Raw genomic sequence first — 23,937 nt, forward strand, 5'->3', positions numbered from 1 at the left:
TAAACCCACACACTTATGGACACCTGAGTATTGACAAAGAAGCCAAAGTCATTCAATGGAAAAAAGATAGCATCTTCAATAAATGGTGCTGGTATAACTGGATGTCTCCATATAGAAAAATGAAAATAGATCTATACTTATCACCCTGCCCAAAAGTGAAGTCCAAGTGGATCAAAGACCTAAATATAAAAATGGTCTCACTAAACCTGTTAGAAGAAATAATGGGGAAACACCTTGAAAACATTGGCACAGGAGAAAACTTCCTGAACAGAACACCAACAGCACAGGCTCGAAGAGCAACAATCAACAACTAGAAAAATGGTCTTCAAGCAAACAGACATAGAAAACAAGCTGGGGTAGTTATCCTAATATCTAATAAAATACTTTGAGGCAAAATTACTCAAAAAATGTGAGGAAGGAATCTCATCAAAGGAAATATCCACCATGAAGACATCAGAACCATGAACATGTATGCCTCAAATACAAGAGCATCTGCATTCATAAATAAAACATTATTAACGCTCAAATCACACATCGATACCAAAACCTAAAAAGTGGGATATTTCAACACTCAGCTATCAGCAAGGGACAGATCATCAAGACAGAAGCTAAACAGGCAAATACTGACACTTACAGAGGTCCTAAATAAAATGAACCTAATAGATGTCTACAAAACCTTTCACCCAAACTTGAGTATACCTTCTTCTCAATAAAATACTTGCAAACTGAATCCAAGAACATATAAAAAATATCATCCAACATGACCAAGTAGGCTTCATCGCAGGCATGCAGGGGTGGTTCAATATACAGAAATCCATCAATGTAAGCAACCACATAAACAAACAAAAGGAAAAATGAAAAAGCACATGATCATCTCCTTAGATGCCAAAAAAGCATTTGACAAAATCCAACATCAATTCATGTCTAAAGTTTTGGAGATCATGGATACAAGATACATGCCTAAACATAATAAAGGAAATATACAGCAAGCCTATACCCAATATCAAACTCAATGGAGAGAAACTTAAATCAATCCTACTGAAATCAGGGACAAGGCAAGGCTGCCCACTCTCTCTGAATCTCTTCAACATAATTCTAGAAGTCCTAACTAAAGCAATAAGACAACTAAAGAGATCAGGGGAATAAATATTATAAAGGAAGAAGTCAAAGTTTCACTATTTGCGGATGATATGATAGTATACATGAGTAAGCCCAAAAATTCTACGAGAAAACTCCTTCATCTGATAAATACCTTCAGCAAAGTAGCTGGACACAAAATTAACTAAAAAAAAAAAAAATTCACTAGCTCTCCTGTATACAAAAGACAAAACGGCTGAGAAAGAAATTAGGAAAACAACACCCTTTACTAGAGCCACAAATAACATAAAGTACATTGGTGTGACTCTAACCAAGCAAGTGAAAGACCTGTATGGAAAAACTTCAAGTCTCTGACAAAAGAAATTGAAGAAAGATCTTCCATGCTCATGGATTGGAAGAATTAACATAGTTAAAATGGCCATCCTACCAAAAGCAATTTACAGATTCAACGCAATTCCCATCAAAATACCAACACAATTCTTTACAGACCTCAAAAGAACAATTCTCAGTTTCATATGGAAAAAAAAAAAACAAATCAGAATTGGTAAAACAATCCTGTACAATAACATATCTTTAGGAGTTATCTTTATTCCTGATCTCAAGCTGTACAATAGCGCAACAGTAATGAAAACTACATGGTACTGGCAGAGAAACACTCTGGAGGATCAATGGAATCGAACAGAAGACCCAGAAATAAACCCACACACCTATGGACACCTGATTTTTGACAAAGAAGCCAAAACCATACAATGGAAAAAAGACAGCATCTTCAACAAATGGTGCTGGTCTAACTGGATGTCTGCATGTAGAGAAATGCACATAAGCCCATATTTATCACCCTGCACAAAACTAAAGTCTAAGTGGATCAAAGACCTCAACATATAACCAGACACACTAAACCTGTTAGAAGAAAAAGTGGGGAGGAGCCTGGAACTCATTGGCATAGGAGACAACTTCCTAAACAGAATACCAACAGCACAGGCTTGAAGAGCAACAATCACTAAATGGGACCTCATGAAACTGAAAAGCTTCTGTAAAGCAAAGGACACTGTCATCAGAAAAAAACAAACGACAGACAGCCTACAGACTGGAAAAAGATTTTCACCAACCCTATATCTGACAAAGGGCTAATATCCAGAAAAATAAAGAACTCAAGAAGTTAAACACCAACAAACCAAGCAACCCAATTAAAATATAGGATACAGAGCTAAACAGAGAATTCTCAATAGAGGAATATCAAATGGTAGAGAAACACTTAAAGAAATGTTCAATGTCCTTAGTGATCAGGGAGACGCAAATCAAAATTACCCTGAGATTTCATCTTACACCCATCAGAAAGGCTAAGATCAAAATCTCAAGTGACAATACATGCTAGAGAGGATGTAGAGAAAGGGGAACCCTACTGCATTGCTGGTGGGAATGTAAACTTGTACAACCACTTTGGAAATCAATCTGGTGCTTTCTCAGAAAATTAGGAATAGTACTACCTCAAGATCCAACTATACCACTCCTAAGCACATATCCAAAATATGCTCAACTATACAACAAGGACATTTGCTCAGCCATGTTCATAGCACCTCTATTCATAATAGCCAGAAGCTGGAAACACCCTAGATGCCCATCAATGGAGGAATGGATACAGAAATTGTGGTACATTTACACAATTAAATATTACTCAGCAATTAAAAACAAAGAAATCATGAAATTTGCAGACAAATGTTGGGAACTAGAAAAAATCATCTTGAATGAGGTAATCCAGAAACCACAAAGACACAAATGATATACACTCACTCATAAGTGGATATTAGACGTATAATAAAGGATAAACATACTAAAATGTGTACACCTAAAGAATCTACACAAGGAAGAGCTTAGGGAAGATGCTAATATTCAGAAGGGCAAACATGATAACATCGGAAGCAGGAGAAGACAGGGAACAGGAAGGATCCTACCATAGAGGGCCTCTGAAAGACTCTTCTGATTGAGGTATCAAAGCAGAGACTGAGTCTTATAGCCAAACATTAGACAGAATTCGTGGAATTTTATGAGAGAGGGAAGAAATAGAAAGATCTGGAGGGGACCGGAGCTCCAAAAGGAGACCAACAGAGCCAAAAACATACCCCAAACAAACAAAAAACAAACAAACAAACAAAATTGAGGTCGGGGCCCTGAAGAACATGATACCCCAACCAAGGACAATGCATGAAGAGGACCTAAAACCCCTGCTCAAATGTAGCCCATATGCTCAGTCTCCAAGTGGGTTTCCTAGTAAGGGGATCAGAGACTTTCTCTGGCACAAACTCAGTGGCAGGCTCTCTGATCAACCATAGGCTAGGATAGGCTAGAATCAGATAGAAGGAGGACCTCCCCTATCAGTGGACTAGGGGAAGGGCATAGGGGGAGAAAAGGGATATGAGTAGGCGAGGGAGGGGACCACAGCTGGGATACAAATTGAATAAATTGTAATAAATGATAATAAAATAAAATTATACACACACACACACACACACACACACACACATATATATATATATATATATATATATATATAAAACTTCACTGCCCTCAGACAATCAGTATGTAAAATATAGGTAAGAGTAAATCTCAGACCAATATTAAAGAAAGTAGCAAAAACGCACAAAATGCTGAGGAAGTGTTGATAACCTTTTAGGCATTCTGTGAAAGGAATATCTAACTGGCTTTAGAAGACTATGAATTCATTATATGTGCAAAGTAAAAGAGACTCTAAATGGAATAAACATGGTATGGAAAGAAAAACAAGCATTAAATACAATGTCTCTTTTCTTTTTATATATTTATTTATTACAATTTATTCACTTTGTCTTCTTAATCAAAGATACAATTCAAAAATAATTTGAAAAGTGGAGGCTTGAAAAATGGCTTAGTCAGAAAAATGCTTGCCACTCAAGCATAAAGCCTAAGTTCAGATTCCAAGAACCCATGCAAAAAGTCATATATGGCAGCATGCTCCTCTAATCCCAAATCTTGTGAGGCAAAGGCTTACTGTGCAGCTGAAATGGTAAGGTGCAGGCTTAATCAGAAACCCTGTCTCATTCGATAAATCAACCAACCAACCAACCAACCAACAAACAAACCAATCAATCAATGAGGTGAAAAGAATAGGGAAAGATGACAAATATCAACCTCTGGCTTCAACATATACATGTGCATATTTGTATCAATCCACATACACTTGTGCACACAAACACAAATACATATACTGGAAAAAGAATTTGAAGACTGGACAGGAGATGAAATAGAAGATACGGTAAATCCCATTAATGAGTGGTATATGACTATGGCAAAGCAATTAAATCCCTAGTAGCAAAGAATACCTTTTCCTGTACTCCAGCCCCTCCACTAATGAAATGTATTTAGTCAAGTCAAAAAGTCCTGGATTTTCATGAACTCTATGTCATGGTCATTCCCACTGAACATTGTCTTTATTTTTGTTGGCCATTTGCCTGCCTTTTAAGTATCATAATAAACCTAACACTACCTGATTAAAGTAATACCAGCCTTAACTGGTGCCATTATCAACTGGGTAAGCTTAGGTCTAACTTGAAGAGGAATGTGCTGGCATTTATTAAAGCCATAAGAACAGCTCAGTGAACTCTGTTATGATCAATACATAAAAATGAACTTTGAAAAAAATTAAGCCAGCACACCCTCTCTGCAAACACAATCTCTGACAAATCGCTACCTAGTATCACTGAGTAAGGTCAGATATTGTGGGTAGCTAGAGCTAAGGCAAAGCTATTCTAGGATATCCAATTTGACCTCATCTCAGAGTGTAATCTCAGGTTGATTATACTCTGGTGGGCCACACAGTGTGGGCCAAGAGAATCTGTTTTAATAACGTGCTATTGAAGGTTATATTTACCTATATCATTCAGGACTCCAGGCCAGAACTTCTTTTTTGCCTGTGTTCATTGCCACCTATTATAAGCACATAATGAAAACACATAAAAGTGGGAGCAGCTCTAAGACATATGACTATCCTTAACAGTTTATCTTATGAATAAACAAATAAGTTGAACTAGCCACTGACAATTCTGTCAGACTGAAGGAAAGCTCTATACTTTGCTACTGGAAATACAATCCCTGGGACAGGAAAAAGGAAATGCTTTAGAATAAATATTGACACTTGTGGAAAGCACAATTAAGAAATGAGCTGACAATGTCCCACTGACTATTCACTTTTCCTTTCTAAGTTCTCCAAAGATCAAATAATTTCACAAAAGATTAGGACCCTGCTATAAACAAAGAAACAAGGACCCTGCTATAAACAAAGAAACAATCACCCAGACTGATGAAGCTAATATAGCTACGTCCTTTAAAATGTCACATACTGTTTTTAGATTGTAAATATTAAGCTTTGAGACAGGAGTTGAGATAGCATTTAAACACAGTTGACGGAGACATAAATTAGTAAAAACATCATGACAAACAACATGGTACTACCTCAAACAAATTTTTAAAGATCTCCAATATGATTCAGCAACCTACTACTGAGTATATTTCCAAAGGAAATAAAATAAGAACAATGAGATGTCCGAATTCCTATATTTACTGCCCCTCTATTTACGACAATCAAAAGATAGAATCAATGGAGGTATCCATCAATGAATAAATGGATCCCCAAGATTATATATATGTGTGTGTGTGTGTATCTATATATAAATCTATAACATATACATGCAACGGAATCCACATTCAATATAAGAACAAAATCTTATCACACCTGATAACATGAATGAGTATGGGGTGCAATATGTTAAACAAAATCAGCCATGAAAAGTAAGACAAATATCACATAATCATACTAATATGTGAAATCTCAAAAAACTAATTTCATAAGATAGAGTAGGATGGTAGTTACCAGGAAGAAGAAACGATACTGGGCACAGAGTTATATATTAATTTGAATAAGAGGTGGCAAGTGTCTGAATAGGGAAACATATATAGTAACAAAATACAAGAAGTAGCTGCTTGAGTCTGGGCACAGGGGTCTTTTCTGAGCCTGATACTCCAACCAAGGTCCATTCATGGATATAACCTAGAATCCCTGCTCAGATGTTAGCCTGTGGCAGCTCAGTTTCCAAGTGGGTTCCATAGTAAGGGGAACAGGGACTATTTCTGCCATGAACTCAGTGGCTGGCTCTCTGATAACCTCCCCATGAGGGGGGAGCAGCCTTACCAGGCCACAGAGGAGGACAATGTAGCCTCTCCTGATGAGACCAGATAGGCTAGGGTCAGAGGCAAGGGGAGGAGGACCAGTAGACTTAGAGAGGGGCATCGGAGATGAGGGAGGGAGGGTGGGATTAAGTAGGTATGAGAGAGGGGGCTACAGCTGGGATACAAAGTGAATAAACTAGAATTAATACAAAACTTAAAATTAAAAAATCAACAAGTGGATAAATGAACTGAACAAATAGTTCTTATAAGAAATAATATAAATAATTAATAAGTACATAAAACATTTAACACTTTTTAGCCTTCATGGAAATATAAATGAAAAGTACACTTAGGTTTCAACTCAACCCAGTCAGAATGGCAATCATCAAAAAAATGAAACCACGGGTGCCAGTGAGGACATAGCAGGAGAGCCTTCCACACTTCTGGTGGGAAACTGAACTAATATAGCCACTCTGGCAATCAGTGTGGAGGACCCTTAAAAACTGAATACAGATGATATATTCTTTTGTGTTTGGGTGAACTTTCTGTAGATATCTGTTAGATCCATTTGGTTCATAAAATCTGTTAGCTCCAATATCTGGATGACCTGTCTCTTGGTGAGAGTGGGGGTAGCAAAGTCTCCCACTATCAATGTATAAGGGTTGATATGTGATGTAAGCTTTACAAACATGGCTGGCCTTGCATTCAGGAATTGAAAGATCATCTTGGTAGATCTTTCCTTTAAAGAGTATGAAGTGCCTTCCTCCATCTCTTTTGATTTAGTTTGATCTGAAGGCTATTTTCTTAGCTATTAGAATATCTACATCAGCCGACCTTTAACCCTGTGGTAATAATCTATCTTTGATGTTGAGATGTGTTTCTTGCAAGCAGTAGGAGGATGGACCCAGTTTTTATATTCATTCTGTTAGCCTGTGTCTTTTTATTAGAGAATTGAATCCATTGAGAGAGATCAATGACCAGCGATTGTTAATTCCTGTCATTTTGGTGGTGGTGGTGGTGGTGGTGGTGGTGTGTGTTTCTTTTGGTTTTGCTGGTGAGAACTGAGGAAAAGCCAGAGAGCAAGCAAACTATACAGTCAGTCTGCTCTCAAAAAGTTATGTTCAGTGTTATTGTAAGAATACTTAGTCAAGTCTCCATCTTCCTATGAACTCTACCAGCCAAAAGGAGTCATTGAAAATCAGTTCCAATTAATTACATTTGCAAAATCCAGTTGACTCTCCTTAACTTTGACTATTGTGAAACAGAATACATTCACAGTTAAGGAAAACCTCAATCACTCGCATAAGCATATTCATACTAAGTGCTGTTAGCAGCCTAGAGTAGCCTAAGCAAATATGTACCTCCAAAAGTATTATAAAGGCAAAAGCATAAATATAAACATGATTATCAGGGAGAAAAGGGGAAACTCTTATTCGACTTCTATATTTCTGAAAATCAGCAAATCTAGATGTTTCTGTAGTTCTTCAATAGAATATTCCTACTAATCATCTCTACTAATATTCCTACTACAAATGTTTTGGTATATAAGAAACAAAATGAGGAGCTGGTAAGATAGGGTTTTAAAAGCACTTGCCATAGAGCTGGATGACCTAATCAGAGTTCAATCAACTTACATAAAGGTAGGAGGAAGGAATCAATTCCACAAAATTCTCCTCTGATCTTTGACCTCCACACATGTGCCAGGGCAGGCATGTGGCTGCACATGCACACATCATGCCTATATATGCATAGTCATCATATTAACATCTAATTTTAAAAGAAACAAAAAACTAATTACTGTTAGAAGAGAAAAATGAGGGGGAAGTATTCCACTGTGTTAATAGAAAGTGTTCTGACAGGCCTAGGCCAGCAGCTGATGGGGTTAGCTGTGATTTTCGACTTGCCGCATGGAGAAATGCCTAAGGGATTAGTAAAGCACACTTACGGATTCGTCTACATCAGTACTTCTAGGGAACAGCAAAATGTGAGAGGACCTGCCCTGATAATGATGTCACTCCCCACACACCCAATAGCTGGGAACACAGGCTTACAGAAACAGAAGGCCAGCCAGCTCAGGCATGCTCCACTTTTTCTGAACAACTATCTGTTGCTGGTTTGCCTAAGACTCCAGCTTCCTTAGCCTCACAACACAGATTCCCAACATCAGTTCTAAATGCTGGAAGCTTCAAGGCTTCCAGCATTTAGAACTGAGCAGCTATCAGGCACTCTGCCTTTCTAGCATACTGAAACCACAGTTGAACTATCTAGTTTCTAATCATGAAAGCCAGTCCAATAAACTCAATGGTTTTGCTCCTAAAGAACACTGGTTCAAATACATCCTAATGACTCTGATAGTCTTTCTTTCATCGTAACGAATGATAAATCATGTCATGATACCACGTTTGCATTAAGAAGTAGCACCGACTACTATGCTGTAGACTGTGACTTGCCAGAGTCTTAAGGATTTTTCTTCTATGTCATGTACTAGAACTGAATTAAACATCATTTCCAGTTTCAAAGATAGCTAAAAATATTTGGTGGGTTTTTGCTCTGTTTAAATAGAGACTGCAAGAAAAAAGTAAACTGAAAATCTCTGTTACCCACTAAGCAGGATACACATCAATTTATTCTTTCAACTACTCAGCCTTTCAAACCTACTTTACATGTAACATATTTGCCTCTTCCCTAAAAAAGACAATTCTAAAGCCTCATCTAACTAATTATAAAAACTAATGCAAAAAAAAAAACACCAAGATCTTTGAAAGAAAGCAAATCTAATCATCATGAGGTCTGAGGTGTGAATCAGCGTGAGCAGCTAAAAGACTTAGTAAGTGACACAGGAAGAGGTGACTTCAGTCACTCAGATTCAAAACCAGGAATAGAAATGTATGGTGACAACTCTCCAGAGCACACAGTAATGCCTCAGAAGGAATGACTTCATTTCTAGTCACCAAGGAGCCCTTTCATCACTGTCATTCGTATTCTAATTCTATCCTTACAAGGATAACCAGTGTCCATTATCAGCCTTACCTTTCCATGAGATCTGTACTGCCACGCTTTGGGGGAACTGTAAAGCTCATAGGTCCACTGCTCCTATGCCTACACTGCATGTGAGTATAAGGACACGTGCATTCCTTTAGAGGCCGAATATTTGCTACCAAGCTTAGTTTGCTTTAGCTATTACATACATGTGGTTTATAAATTTAAATGACTCATCAATTTATCAGTAAAACCTTTCTCAAGTGTTCAATAGCTACTTGTAAATACAAACTACTGTGTTGTGGTCTCACAGTATGGCCTGTCCAGCTTTGTTTGCATGGTCCAAATCCATACAAACTAATATGCTTTATCTGCTAGTCACCCCTTAACTACTATAGATTGATAAATATGAAATCTTGTCAGCACATGAAAGCCTTTCCATCAATGAATTTCGAATTTCTGAGACTAGAGCCATGACATAAAAGAAAAACAGATAGCAGTTTGGCCATTATGCATTGTATATTAACTCCAAACTAAAAAGTCAGCATAGAGATTCTCAAGGTCATTAACGACACTGATAGTCAATCTGTGGGTAAGCTGTGGCAAGGAGGAGATGGGAGAAAGCTCACAGATCCTCTGAAGAACCAGCCCAAGTCTAGCATGATGCAGTCTGTTCATTAACTGACCTGTTAATTCCCAACACGGCCTCTAAAAGTTGTTAGCATTCCTACAGGATTTTAAAAAGAAGTGGAAATAATTATAATACCCTTTCTTCTACTATGAGATCTCATTCCAAATTCATATTCAATATTTGCCACAAGATGCACTGACCCCAACTGAGTAGCTGAAGACTTTGAAAAGAAGCAAAAAATTAAAGGTGGTTTAAAAAAATATGGTACTGCTTAGAAGATTTCAACTACTTTGAATTTGTGCCATTTGAAACTGGAAGATTTGAAAAGGCTCAGGCTGAGTTTGACTCATCAAAAGGTATCAAAATGGAAAGATTCTTATTTTTACATGCAGAGTCATCAGTCTCTAGAGCAGATTTAATGCCAGTCAGACATTCCTAGGCGAATACCAGACTATGAAAAACTAGACTGGGTTTATTAAATCCTAAAACAATTGTTGAAATAAAAAACTATATTACATATTTATAGTAAGCTACAAAATTATATCAGTGATCTCATTTTTAATGGTATTGTAGTTCATTATTACAAACACTGACTCTAGGTATTAAGTTGGAAATGGTACAAAACCTGAACTATATAACAGTGAATTTAGGAAAACATGTAAAAGAAGGCTTATCATAATGGAGAATGCTGTGAGGTCATAACAAAAGTATTAAATTGTAAAAATTCAGGCCTCTATAAAAAATTAGTATTTTCATTTCTAATACAAATCTAAGTTGTTTTTCAGTAAAATCGTCATGCTTAAATATGCTATACTGTTTAGCAACTAGCATGCAATAAAACTAGCAAAATATTTAGAAGAACAAACTTAAATACAGCTATAAAATTAAATTGCAAATAGCAATAAGAAAAAGTATATTAGACAAAAATAAAGACTCTAACCACTTTGTCCTCCTGGTGTGAATATCCACGAAAGCAAGTGTTAAAAGACAAAACAAAAAAGAAATAATTAATTCCATACTTAAATAAGAACAGCTTTTAAGAATTTCTTAGTAAAACAGAAGTTCAGAAAATGTTTACATTGACTGAATTTGAAAATTTCAACTTTATTTTTAGGAGGGAAATCTTTCCATTCATTTCATTAAGTTCAAGTAAAAGCATGCCAAAAAATAAAATATATTGAGATATTAAGAAAATAATTTCCATAAGAGCAATTAAATACCTAAATATCATAAAAGAGAAAACACTTTTTTCACAACTAAATCTTAACTAAATACTGAACTCAAAAAAATTTGAAAATTGTTTAGAAATTTAATTGTTTAGAAATTTTAAGTTTTTACATATAAAAATGATAAAACATAGCACTGTTGTTCAAGTCATCAACTACTATCAAAAGTAGACAAAATGAAGTATGACATGAATTATGTATATTTGCATCACAAATTATTAACTTACATTTCTTCTAAATTTTACATAAAAGAAAAAACACATTAACAATAAAATATTATTATTGTTATAACTGTCAATTGTGGGTCATAGTCCTAGCATTTATTTTAAATGTAGAGACAAACAAAGGAGATAGACAGAATCAACAGAGCCACAGATGCCCCTCCAAACTCTCCCTTCTACATACTGCCAAAATAGATCAATGTCTCCCTCTACCTTGCTGCACTTTTTCTACTCTCAGTAGTTAAACTACCATAATTTTCTTCTTCAAGCTTATTCTCTCAGGCCTGGCCTCTTAAAAAAAAAAAAAAAAAAAAAAGACAAACTCTGCCTCCACACTTGACCTTTATATTAGTTTGAATTGTCATCTTCAAGAAACAAAGTTTTCTTGCAAATTGCTGATCTAAAGAAAGGAGCTCAATAAAACAGTGCTCTCTGTCACAAACAATTCTACATTTGGCTAAGGCTGAGGATCTGGCTTGCTTCCATGTATGTGGACCTATCTGCATTGCCCACGTGGCACGCCTGGGTTGGCTACCCAGAGGCTATTTAAGCTGTGGGCTGGCTTTCCCCAGGGTCCGAGGATTGTTCAAGGTTCCTGAATAATAAACTGCATTGAAAAAAAAAAAAAAAAACAGAACCGATACCTACATCTAAGCCCATGAAACTACGGCTGGTTCTTCACAGATGCCAGATGCACTGCAGAAAGGACACTTTCAACAACTGGTTCTAGCAAAACTGGACTTCAATGTGCTAATAAACTGAAACTATATCTTTATCTCCCTGCACAAAACTCAACTCCAGTGGATCAAGGTCCTCAACATAAGAACTGATACCCTGAAACTGCTACAGAAAAAAGTAGGAAACACACGTCAACTTATAGGCACTTATAGGAAGGGTTTTTTTTTAAATATTAAAATTTTTATTAAGTAAAAATATAATGCTCATTGCCAAAAACATAGATTTCAATGAGATCAATGATTTTACAGATGTGAACTGATCCAAAGAAGAATTTTAAACTAATTAAATAGAACTATGTCATAAAAACTAGAATCTAAACATTTCACTAACTAGAGATACACCATGTCTCTCCTGAACATAACTTTCCTACTTTTCAAATTAAATATTTTCTTTTTTTATTATTATTCTCATTAGTTACATTTTGTTAATTCTGTATCCCAGCTGTATCCCTCATTCCCTCCCCAATCCCATCCTCCCTCCCTCATCTCCTCCCTGCCCGGAAGAGGTTTAATGAATAAGATTCCATTAGCACAGGAAATGAGACCAACAATCGACAAATGGAAACTTATGAATCTAAAAAGTTTCTGTACAGCAAAGGAAAGTGAGATGAACAGACAGCCCATACGATAGAAGAAATCTTTGCCTGCCACTCATCTGACAGAATTAGTGTCTTAGTGTATAAGAATTACTTATTAGCATACAAAGAACTTTAAAAAATTTAAACTAAACATTAAAAAATTATGCAACCTTCCTAAAAAAATGGGTTTTGGAACTGATTAGAAAATTCTCAAAAGAAAAATGAAAATTGACAGCCAAGGTTACACCAAGAAATTCTGTCTCAAAAAAAAGAAAAAGAAAAGAAAGAAAAAAGAAAAAAAAAGGGAGTTAGGAAACACATTTTTAAAACTGTTCAATAACCTAAACCATGTTTTAAGATTGCATCTCACCCCAAAGAAAATAGCCATCATCAAAAATAAATACTGCTGGGGAAGTGGAGAAAAGAAAGAAGGAAAGAATAAGGAGGAAGACGAGGAAGAAAAAAAAGAAGAGAAGGAAGAAGAAGGAGGAAAAAGGAAATAGTGAGTTTAACAAAACTAAGGATGCATTTTTAAGAGCCTTATGAAAATGTACTAGTTAGCAAGCTAATTCCAAAATATAACCTTAAAGTTTTATTTAAGAGTTCAAACAAAATTTTTCTGCATAGGTGGATCATGACACTCCTTGAAGACTTGGTTTATTAAATAAAAATCATAATTTAAGAGAGAGTATACTTCTCTACAAGTTATTCTTGAGAAAAAGTCTCCAGAACAAGATAGGTCATTGCTACTGCCTTGTTTGCCCAGTTACTCCTGCATGTTAAGGCTCTTTGGCTGAAGAGCACAGAGAAACCAATCTCAAACTAACCAAAAACTTCTTCCTGTTGGCTAGCTCTCCTAGTGCCATGATTTCTTTTCTTTAGCAGTCTTTCCTCACAAGTTTGTTTCTCTATTTGTCAAGTACTGACATCATCTCTTCAGACTCTCAATTAATTCTGGTCTCCTAACTGGTCTGTATGTTGTAGTCTTGACTCCTCAAACACATATACACGGTGATAGTGATTCCTTATCTCTTATGTTTCTATGTCATAAAGGGCCTCATGATCCAATGCCTCATGAACCCCTGCATAGATGAAACCCATGGCAGCTCAGTCTCCAAGTGGGTTTCCTGGTAAGGGGAACAGGGACTGTCTCTGACATGAACTCAGTGACTGGCTCTTTGATCACCTCCCCCCATGATGGGGGAGCAGCCTTCCAGGTCACAGAGAAGGACAATGCAGCTAGTCCTGATGAGACCTGATAGGCTAGGGTCAGATGGAAGGGGAGGAGGAGCTCCCCTATCAGTGGACTGGGGGAGGGGCATGAGAAAAGAAGAGGGAGGGGACAAAGGAGTGGGCTATAGCTGGGATACAAAGTGAATAAACTGTAACAAATTAAAAACAGTATAAAAAAGAGAGAAGAGAAGAGAAGAAAGAGAAGAGAAATCTAAGACCTGGCTTTATGGTTTATTTGATACTATTTGAAAAGTTAAAAATTTCAGAAGGGGCTGGAGAGGTGGCTCAGTGGTTAAGAACAGTGACTGCTCTTCCAGAGGGCCTGAGTCCAGTTCCCAGCAGCCACATGGTGGCTTCTGACCACCTATAAAGGTATCTACTTCCCTCTGCTGGCCTGCAGGTGTACATGAAGCAGAGCACTCATACACAAAAATAATAGTAATAATATTAAAAACGCAGGAGGAAATCTGAGGACTAACCTGGCAACAGAAAGGATACAAGAAGTCTAGTGAGGAATAAGTACAATCCAGTGGTGTTGTGAAAATATCATTTTAGGCAGGTATGGTGGGGCACCCCTTGAATCTCAGCACTCAGGGGGCAGAGGCAGGGATATCTCTGTGAGTTAGAGTCCATCCTGGTCTACAAAGTAAGTCTAGGACAGCCAGGGTTCTGTTACACAGAAAAATCATCTTGAAACACACATACAAAACCATTACAGAACACTACACTGTCTTAATTCTTTTTATGAATATTAATTATCTTAATTTAAAGTTAAATTAAGTTAAAATGAGTTAAAAAAGAGTACTGTTAATATGTTTAAAGTATAATATCAATGTCCATTTGTTTGGGACTAATATCCAAAATCAAATTATTTTAATGGGAGTATATTAAACTACCACATAGTCTATTATTATTAGAATGTACTATACATGTCAATAAACTTCCCATATATTCTAAATAGTATTTCCTAACGTGGGGTTCACCTTTCACTATTGATAAGCAGCTACTGATGAATGAGTAATAAATTGAAGAGCTCAAATTTTCCAGGAGTCTAAGAGCAAGCAAGTAGCAAATGCACTTTTCTTTCTTTCTTGGTTTTTTTTGTTTTTGTTTTTTTTTTTTCCTGAGGGGACAATAATAGTATTTATTTCACAAGAGAGTCGTAAGAAATTAGATTACAAAAATGTCTGACATACAACAAACACTCAATAAATGTGGTAAGCTGTTATACCTTTTTGATATATGTTGTGCTCCAAAAATATATTTAGCTGTAAGTAATGACAGGGTTTCCTTGTGTAGCCTTCGCTGTCCTGGAAATATCTCTGTAGACCGGCTTGGCCTATGAGATGCACTTTTCAAATGCAGATGTGACAAGAACCTGTCCTACTATGCAACCAGAAGTTTTTCTCTTTACAGATCAGAATTTTATTCAGAGTCTAAGACCATGTGTCTCTCATACACTCTCAAGTTAAAATTAGAATTTAGGTCTTTACAATACATTCTCAGGTGTATTATAAACTGACTAAATACTTAGTTGGCTCAATAGAAAAAAAAAAGTCTCGTGCAATCTATGTAGCAAATCAGCACCTATTATCAAGCCATTAGCCAAATCCAACTTTCAAACACAGTCCTACTCTTTTTTTAGTTAAATAATTGTCATTGTAGGTTACTTGGAAATTCAACTTTTTTCCAAAATTTGATTCTATAAACTATGGATGATGGATCCATAGAATCCTGTCAAAGATTAAGTTTATACAATTATTATAAATTAGCTTTGCCCAGTTCTCAAATTTCTATAAACAATAGTTTTCCAAACTAGTGGTAGATTGACCACCTTCATATTATAGAATGTGTGAGAATGGTTTAAAAAAAACAAAGCTTAACTCACTATATATACTATACTCAATGAGAATTAATGAAGCTTCTTGATTAGTGTCTAAATTATTTAAGCAGTAGAAATACTCAGCTTTATGTCATTTAGTAGAAAAAAAAATCTATCAAATATTTCAAGAATAGTATGAATAAGACAGCACAAATATTTTTAATTTATTTTTTATAATTTATTCATTTGACATCCCAAATATACCCCTCCTTCATCTTCTTAGGGTCCTAACCTCCCTCCCTCTTCTCCCCATCCCCCTTCTCTAGATCTCAGGAAAAATGAGTCCTCCTCCCCTACTAACTGACCCCAGCCTATCAAGTCTCATTAGGATTGTCTGCATCCTCTTTGGCATGGCAAGGACCCACACCAGGGCAAAGTGATCCAGGAGAGAGCAAAAGGAGACAGGCCTTGCTCCCCTTACTAGGAAATCCACATGGAGACTGAGTTGAATCTATGAGCTAAATCTGAGCAGAGAACTAGGCCCTCCCCATGCATGGTCCTTACTTGGTGCATCAATCTTTTCAGGACCCCTGGGCTCAGATTTGTTGGTTCTGTTGGTCTTCTTATGGAGCAACTGACTATTCCAGGTCATTCTATTCCACCACTCTACCCTGCACTCTGCCCAAAGTTTGGCTGTGAGTCTTTGGTTCTGCTTTCACGCCCTGCTGTGTGGAGTCTTTCAAAGGACAACTATGGTAGGCTCTCATCCTGTTTCATCTCTTCAACTGCTTCTGGTGTCTATTGTATTTGACCTTCTACATGAGAATAAAATACCCTCCCTAGGGTCATCCTTGTTATCTAGCTTCTTTAGATCTGTGGATTGTAGTATGGTTATCCTGTAATACATGGCTAACATCCGCTTACAAGTGAATATATTCCATGTGTCTTTCTGCTTCTGGGTTACCTCACTCAAGATGATCTTTTGTAGTTCCATCCATTTGCCTGCAAATATCATGATTTCCTTGTTTTGAATTGCTAAGTAGTATTCCACTGTGTAAATGTACCACAACTCCTGTATCTATTCTTCAGTTGAGGGGACATAAAGGTTATGTCTACATTCTGGCTATTACGAATAGAGGTGCTACAACACGGTTGAGCAAATGTGCTTGTTGTAAGGTTGAGTATCTTTTGGGTAAATGCCCAGGAGTCGTATAGCTGGATCTTGAGGAGGTACTATTCCTAATTTTCTCAGAAAGCACCAGAGTAATTTCCAAAGTGGTTGTACAAATGTACACTTCCATCAGCAATGGAGGAGGGTTCCCCTTTCTCCACACCGTCTCAAGCAGATTTAGTGTGTCTGGTTTCATGTTTAAAACTTTGATCCACTTGGACTTTACTTTTGTGCAGGGTGATAATTTTTCTACACATAGATATCCAATTAGACCAGCACCATTTGTTGAAGATGCTATCTTTTTTTCCATTGTATGGTTTTGGCTTCTTTGTCAAAAATCAAGTGACTATAGGCATGTGGACTTATTTCTGGGTCTTCAATTCGATTTCACTCTTCTAGCAGTCTGTTTCTATGCCAGTACCATGCAGTTTTTGTTTTTTGTTTTTTTTTTTTAATTACTATTGCTTGAGATCAGGGATGGAGATAACTCCTTAAGATTTTATATCATACATGATTATTTTAGATGATCTCAGTTATTTGTTTTACCATATGAAGTTGAGAATTGATTTTTCAAGGTCTGTAAAGAACTGTACTGATATTTTGATAGGGATTGCATTGAATCTGTAGATTGCTAAAATGGCCATTTTTACTGTTAATCCTACTGATCCATGAGCATTCCATCTTCTGATATCTTCTTCAACTTCTTTCTTAGGACACTTGAAGTTTTTTTCACACAAGTCTTTCACTTGCTTGATTAGGGTTACAATAAGATGATGGTGATGATGATGATGATGATGATGATGCTTCTTTATCTTCTTCTTTTCTTATTAGCTATTGAGAAGTGTGTTGTTTTCTTAAATTCTTTCTCAGCCCATTTGTCTTTTGTATACAGGAGGGCTACTGATTTTTTTTAAGTTAATTTTGTATCCAACCACATTGCTGAAGGTGTTTATCAGCTGTAGGAGTTCCCTGGTAGAATTTTGGAGGCCACTTTATGAGCTATCATAAGATACTTTGGCTTCTTCCTTTTCCGATTTATATCTCCTTGTTCCCCTTTAGTTGTCGTATTGCTCTGGCTAGGACTTCCAGTACTATATTGGATACAGAAAGAGTGGGCAGCCTTGTCTTATCTCTGATTTTACTGCTACCGATTTAACTCTATTTACTTAGATATTGGCTATAGGCTATATATTGCCTTTGCCCTTTGCTATGCTTAGGTATGTGCCTTGTATCCTTGATCTCTCCAAAACTTTAAACATGAACGAGTGTTAGATTTTGTAAAATGCTTTTTCGGCATCTAATAAGATGATCATGTGATTTTTTTTTCTTTCAGCTTGTTAATACAGTAGATAATGCTGATAGATTTCCATATATTGAACTACACCTCCATGCCTGGGATGAAGCCTACTTGGTCATGATGGATGATATCTTTGATGTGTTCTGGATTAAGTTTGTGAGTATTTTATTGAGTATTTTTGTATCAATGTTCATAAAAGTATTTGATCTAAAGTTCTTTCAAGGTCTGCTAGAATTCTCCACTGAACCCATCTGGCCCTGGGCTTATCTTGGTTGGGAGACTTCTGATGACTACATCTGTTTTCTTAGGAGATATAGGACTATATAATTTGCTTACCTGTTCTTGATTCAACTTTGGCAAGTGGAATCTAACAAGAAAATTGTCCATTTCATTTAGATTTTCACATTTTGTGACGTATAGGCTTTTGTAGTAAGACTGAATTATTCCTTTGATTTCTTTGGTGTCTGTTACGTCTCCCTTTTCATTTCTGATTTTGTTGATTTGATAGTGTCTATCTTTTACTTCGTTTGACTAAAGGTGTGTCTGTCTTGTTAATTTCTCAAAGAACCAACTCTTGGTCCCACTTCTTTGACTTCTATTAGTTTCCTAATTATTGATTTCAGTCTGATTATCTCCAGCCTTCTATTCCTCTTAGGTGTGTCTGTTTCTTTTTTTCCCATGGCTTTCAGATGTGCCATTAAGTTACTTGTATGGGATGTATCCAATCTCCTTATGAACATACTTAAGGCTATCAACTTTCCTCTTAGCATTGCTTTCATTGTGTCCCATAAGTTTGGCTATGTCATGCCTTTATTTCTTCCCTGAGTTGTGATTGAGTAGGGAGTTGTACAGTTTCTATGTGTATTTATGCTTTTTGTTATTTCTGTTATTGAGGTCCAGCTTTAGTCCACAGTGGTCTGATAGGATGCAAGGGATTATTTCAATCTTCTTGTATCTGTTGAGGCTTGCTTTGTGACCTACTATATGGTCAATTTTGGAGAAGGTTCCATATAAGGCTCTGAGAAGAAGGTATATTCTTCTGTGTTTTGGTGAAAAGTTCTGTAGATGTCTGTTAGGTCCATTTGATTCATGACATGTTCATGTCATTATTTCTCTGTTTAGCTTCTGTTTTGTTGATTTGTCCTTTGATGAGACTGGGGTGTTGAAGTATCCCACTATTAATGTGTGGGAATCTATTGTGTGGCTTAAGTTATATTGATGTTTCTTTTACAAATGTTGGTGCCTTTGTATTTGGGGCAGAGATGTTTGGAATTGAAATGTCATCTAGGTGGAATTTTTCTTTGATGAGTATGAAGTGTCCTTCCTCATCTCTTTTGATTAATTTTGGTTGAAAGTCTATTTTATTAGATATAAGAATGGCTACATTACCTTTCTTATTGGGTCCATTTGCCTGGAAAATCTTCTTACAGACCTTTACTCTTAGGTAATGTCTATCTTTATGGCTGAAGTGTGTTTCCTATATGCAGCAAAATATTGGTTCCTATTTATACATCCATTCTGTTAGTTTGTGTCTTTTTATTAAAGAGTTGAGTCCATGATGTTGAGAAAAATTAATAACCAGTGACTGTTCGTTCCTTTTATTTCGGTGTTGGTTATGGTAGCATGTTTGTGTGCTTGTGTACTTATAGTTTGGTTGTACTTTACTTATTTTTTGCTGTGAATTTATTTATTGCCTGTGCTTTCCTGGGTGTAGTTAACCTTCATGGGTTTTACTTTTTCCTTCTAGTATCCTCTGTAGGGCTGGATTTGTGGATAGGTACTGTTTAAATTTGTTTTGCTATGAAATATCTTGTTTTCTCCATCTATGAGGACTGAGAGTTTTCCTAGGTATAGTAGTCTGGGCTGACATCTGTGCTCTCTTACGGTCTGGCATGATATCTATCCAGACCCTTCTGGCTTTCATATTCTCTGTAGAGATGTCAGGTGTGGTTCTGATAGGTTTGCCATTATATATTAATTGGCTTTTTTTCCCCTGTAACTTTTAGTATATTTTATTTGTTCTGCAGATTTAGTGTTTTGATTATTATGTGGCAAGAGGATTTTCTTTTCTGGTCTAATCTGTTAAGAGTTCTGTAGGGATGTAGCCCATGGTGGTTCAGTGTCCAAGTGGGACACTTGGGAACAGGGACTGCCTCTGACATGAACTGATTGGCCTGCTCTTTGCTCCCCCTGAGGGGAAAGCAGCCTTACCAGGCCACAGAAAATGACAATGCAGCCACTCCTGATGAGATCTGATAGACTAGGATCAGAAGGAAGGAGAGGAAGACCTCCCCTATCAGTGGACTTGGGGAGGGGTATGCGTGAAGAAGGGGGAGGGAAAGTGGGATTAGGAGAGGAGAAGGGCAGAGTTTATGGGGGGGATACAAAGTGAATAAAGTGTAATTAATAAAAATTAAAATAAAAAAAGAGTTCTGTAGACCTCTTGTATGCTTATAGACATCTCTTTCTTTAAATTGAGGAAATCTTCTTCAATTACTTTGTTGAAAATATTTTCTGAGCCCTGGAGACAGCAATCTTCTTTTGCCTCTATTGTTACTATCCTTAGGTTTTGTATTTTCATGTTGTCCTTGATTTCATGGATGTTTTGTATCAGGAATTTTTAACATTTAACACTTTCTTTAATGGAAGCATCAATTTCTTCCATTATATCTTCTATGCCTGTGATACTTTCCTCTATCTCTTGTATTTTGTTGAAGTTGCTTACTTCTAAATTTCCCGTATTTTTCTTTAAGTTCTTTCTTTCAAGGATTACCTCAGTTTGTGCTTTCTTTATTGTTTCCATGTCCATCTTCAGATCTTGAACCGTTTTATTGACTATGTTTTCCTGTATTTCTTTGAGTGATTTATTTATTTCTTTTCTACAGGCTTCTCTAATGTTTGATGTATCTTCCTGTATTTCTTTACAGATTTTATTTGTTTCCTGTATCATCATCTTCATAAGCATAGATTTAAGGTCATTTTCCAGTGTTTCAGTTGTGTTGGGGTCTCCAGGGCTGCTTCCCTTAGGATAAGTGAGTTCTGTAGATGGAATATTGCTTTGGCTTTTGTTGATTGTGTTTTTACACTGGCCTTTAGTCATGTGTCACTGTCTGGTACTTTCCAGAGTCCACTGCAGTCTTGGGGTTGGGGAGAGAGCACTGTCCAAAGAGCCCTGGGCAGGAAGCTGGATGTTCCCAAAGGAGCCCTCCTCAAATTGGTGGATGTGGCCAGAACTACCAGACTGGCTGGTAGTTCCCAGGCAACTGCCGAGGCTCTCATCAGATGTATGATCCTGTGAACTATCTGGACTCCTCAGGAGCCCAAGGGCTCTCCTCGTAACAGGGAAAGTCCCGGAGACATGTGTCACATCACTGGCTTTCTTGCTCTGGAGTTAATGAGCTGCAGCTGCCCAGAAACCGTGCTCAGACACTGTGTTTGCTGGGTACAGCCCTCTTGGAAAACCATTGAGCCCAGAGGTTTGGTCAGTCTCTCTGGGGTGATGGGTTGAGCTTTGGGGCGGCATTTTGGGCTGTTCCAGTGGTTCTCAGGTGTCAAGAGGACTGAGTTTGGAGCTGCTTGCCCTGTACCCAGAAAGTATTCACTGGTCAGTGAGTACAGCACACAGGAATGCGGCTAGATGCTGGAGACCGAGCACTGGGCAGAACCCGGGAACTTTTCCAGGAATTATTCAGGTGACCTGCATTCAGACCCAATTGTTTTCCTCACTGTGGGGTTTCCTCTCAACTGGGAGATCCAGTTTCTGGTGTTTGGGGGGCCACAGTACAGTCTGGGATGGTGAGCACAGCATGCAGTCGTGTGACTCAGCACTGGAGACCACAAGCCTTTGGGAATCCAGGAACATTTCCAGGGATTAGCTGGGTGACCTGGTTTCCCTCAGAATGGGGTTTTGTCTCACTTAGGAAACACAGTCGCTGGTGTTTTGGGGCCCACAGCTCAATCTGTTGGTCTCTGTGCAGTCAGTGCTGTCTTGCTGATGAAACACAGTGTGTAATCAGCACCGCCATCTTGGATCTCTCCAAATATCACAAATCTTGACGTATTAAAATATGAAACACAGAAGAAACCTTAGAAGCCATTTAGATTAATTCCATATTTTACAGATTATAAAACAGAACTATGAAATGAAATGTCTTCTATTTAAGCTAATCAATGTAATTCCAAAAATTCTCATAGTTAGAATAATCATGTAGATGGAAATTAATGAAATGAGTGGCAATCAAATTTTCCTACCAAAAGATAAAGGAAACAAGTTAAAGTTGTCATACTAAGATAATCCTTATTATAAAATATCCTTAATGTCTTTCCAGTTCAATGACTTCCACAATTAAATTCTTACAAATAAGGTTTCCTGTTCTTTTCATTTGATTAAAATCATATGCGGTTTTTACTTGTTAAGGAAATACCATCTAAAGAAAAAAATAAACAAAGCAGTACTTTGTATTATATCTTATTGGCACTCCTTTTGTTCTTTCTATGTCCTCAGTGTACCTCAATACACATAATTAATTGCTAAGGATGGCTTCACATGAAAGAGCCTCAAAATTAAAATAAACAGTTATTTTATTGTGTTCTCTCAGAAGATTACAAAAAGAATTTTCATAGCTTTTTAACTAATATTGAGAAATAAGATATTCCTATTCTCTGTAAGGACTGTCTCACAATATTTCACTGGGCTTAATTCTTTGGGGCTAGAATAAATCAAAGAAACATATTCAACAACTGTTGAGAGCAAAAGACTTCTATAACGTGAGGCAGCTGAGCATTTACAATATCAAATTTGAAAACATAGGTTGAACCTTGTAATTTTTTAATCTTAGAACTTGGATGGTTTCACCCATTCCAGTTTATGAATTCCTTTCTTTATAAATTAAGATTTTCATATTACAACTCTCTTACTTGAATAAAAATTTAGAAGTATTAATAGAGAAACACAGGACCACCTTATCTGAACTAAAATCTACATTGCTTTTTATTGTCTTTTACTTCCCTGATATTACCTTCAGATGAAGTAGGGGTATGAGTAAGGGTAGCAGTGAAGGTGAGAGGATAGATAGGGATAAGGAGAAAGACCGAAGGTGAGAGAGGGAGGGAAAGGGAGGATGGGGGGAAGGAGAGAAATGTGAAGCACCTGCCTCTGGTTCCTTCCTTCTTCAGTAAACCTTCTCATGCAGCTAAACTAAAATACAGAGAGATTTAAAGTTGTTCACAATATAACATTTTCAAAGAATATTTCAATATTTTACTGTACTTAATTAAGATTTTTTGTTCGATAAAAAGGTATCTACATTAGAAAATGAGATACGTAATTTCAGGCAATTAAGTTATACTCAAATATCAACAGATACTTCAGTTTCTAGTCTTAGTTGAGTAACATAGATCAGATTTTTCCTTCTGCCTCAACAAAAAGCAGAAAAGCCTAAAGGAATCTCTGTTATTTGGTTTGCTGTTGTAGAATCAAAAATCATGTATGCTAGGCAAGTGGATGACGTCTACAGTCCTGTTATACTTTAATTGAGACATGCTCTTCCTATGTAGTACAAGCTAGTCTCAAATTCACAATCATCCTGTCTTGCCTTCCCAGAAGCTCAGAGTATACAATGTTCCTCCCTATCTAAGCAGAAGAGTGTCTTTTGAAATACTTAGTATGAGGTTTTGTGGAATGGATGGCAGTTAAAGAATAGATGTGCAGAAGACAGAGTGTCTGTGGAGTACTCTGTCATAAAT

General features: G+C 36.8%; 1 protein-coding gene across 27 annotated transcripts in view; it reads right to left on the reverse strand.

Annotated features, from left to right (window-relative positions):
- The window catches only part of Rims2 (regulating synaptic membrane exocytosis 2), a 522,675-nt gene that overhangs the window by 394,259 nt on the left and 104,479 nt on the right, over window positions 1-23,937 (reverse strand). For 19 of the 27 annotated variants that reach the window (XM_060389546.1, XM_060389534.1, XM_060389545.1 and 16 more), the window contains one exon: window positions 10,848-10,859. The exons of the other annotated variants lie outside the window; for them this stretch is intronic. In XM_060389546.1, coding sequence (XP_060245529.1) covers window positions 10,848-10,859 — 12 coding nt within the window. The remainder of the gene's footprint in view (window positions 1-10,847; window positions 10,860-23,937) is intronic. 27 annotated transcript variants of the gene reach the window in all.

The sequence above is a fragment of the Meriones unguiculatus genome, chromosome 8 (assembly GCF_030254825.1).
Source record: "Meriones unguiculatus strain TT.TT164.6M chromosome 8, Bangor_MerUng_6.1, whole genome shotgun sequence".
Taxonomy (NCBI): domain Eukaryota; kingdom Metazoa; phylum Chordata; class Mammalia; order Rodentia; family Muridae; genus Meriones; species Meriones unguiculatus.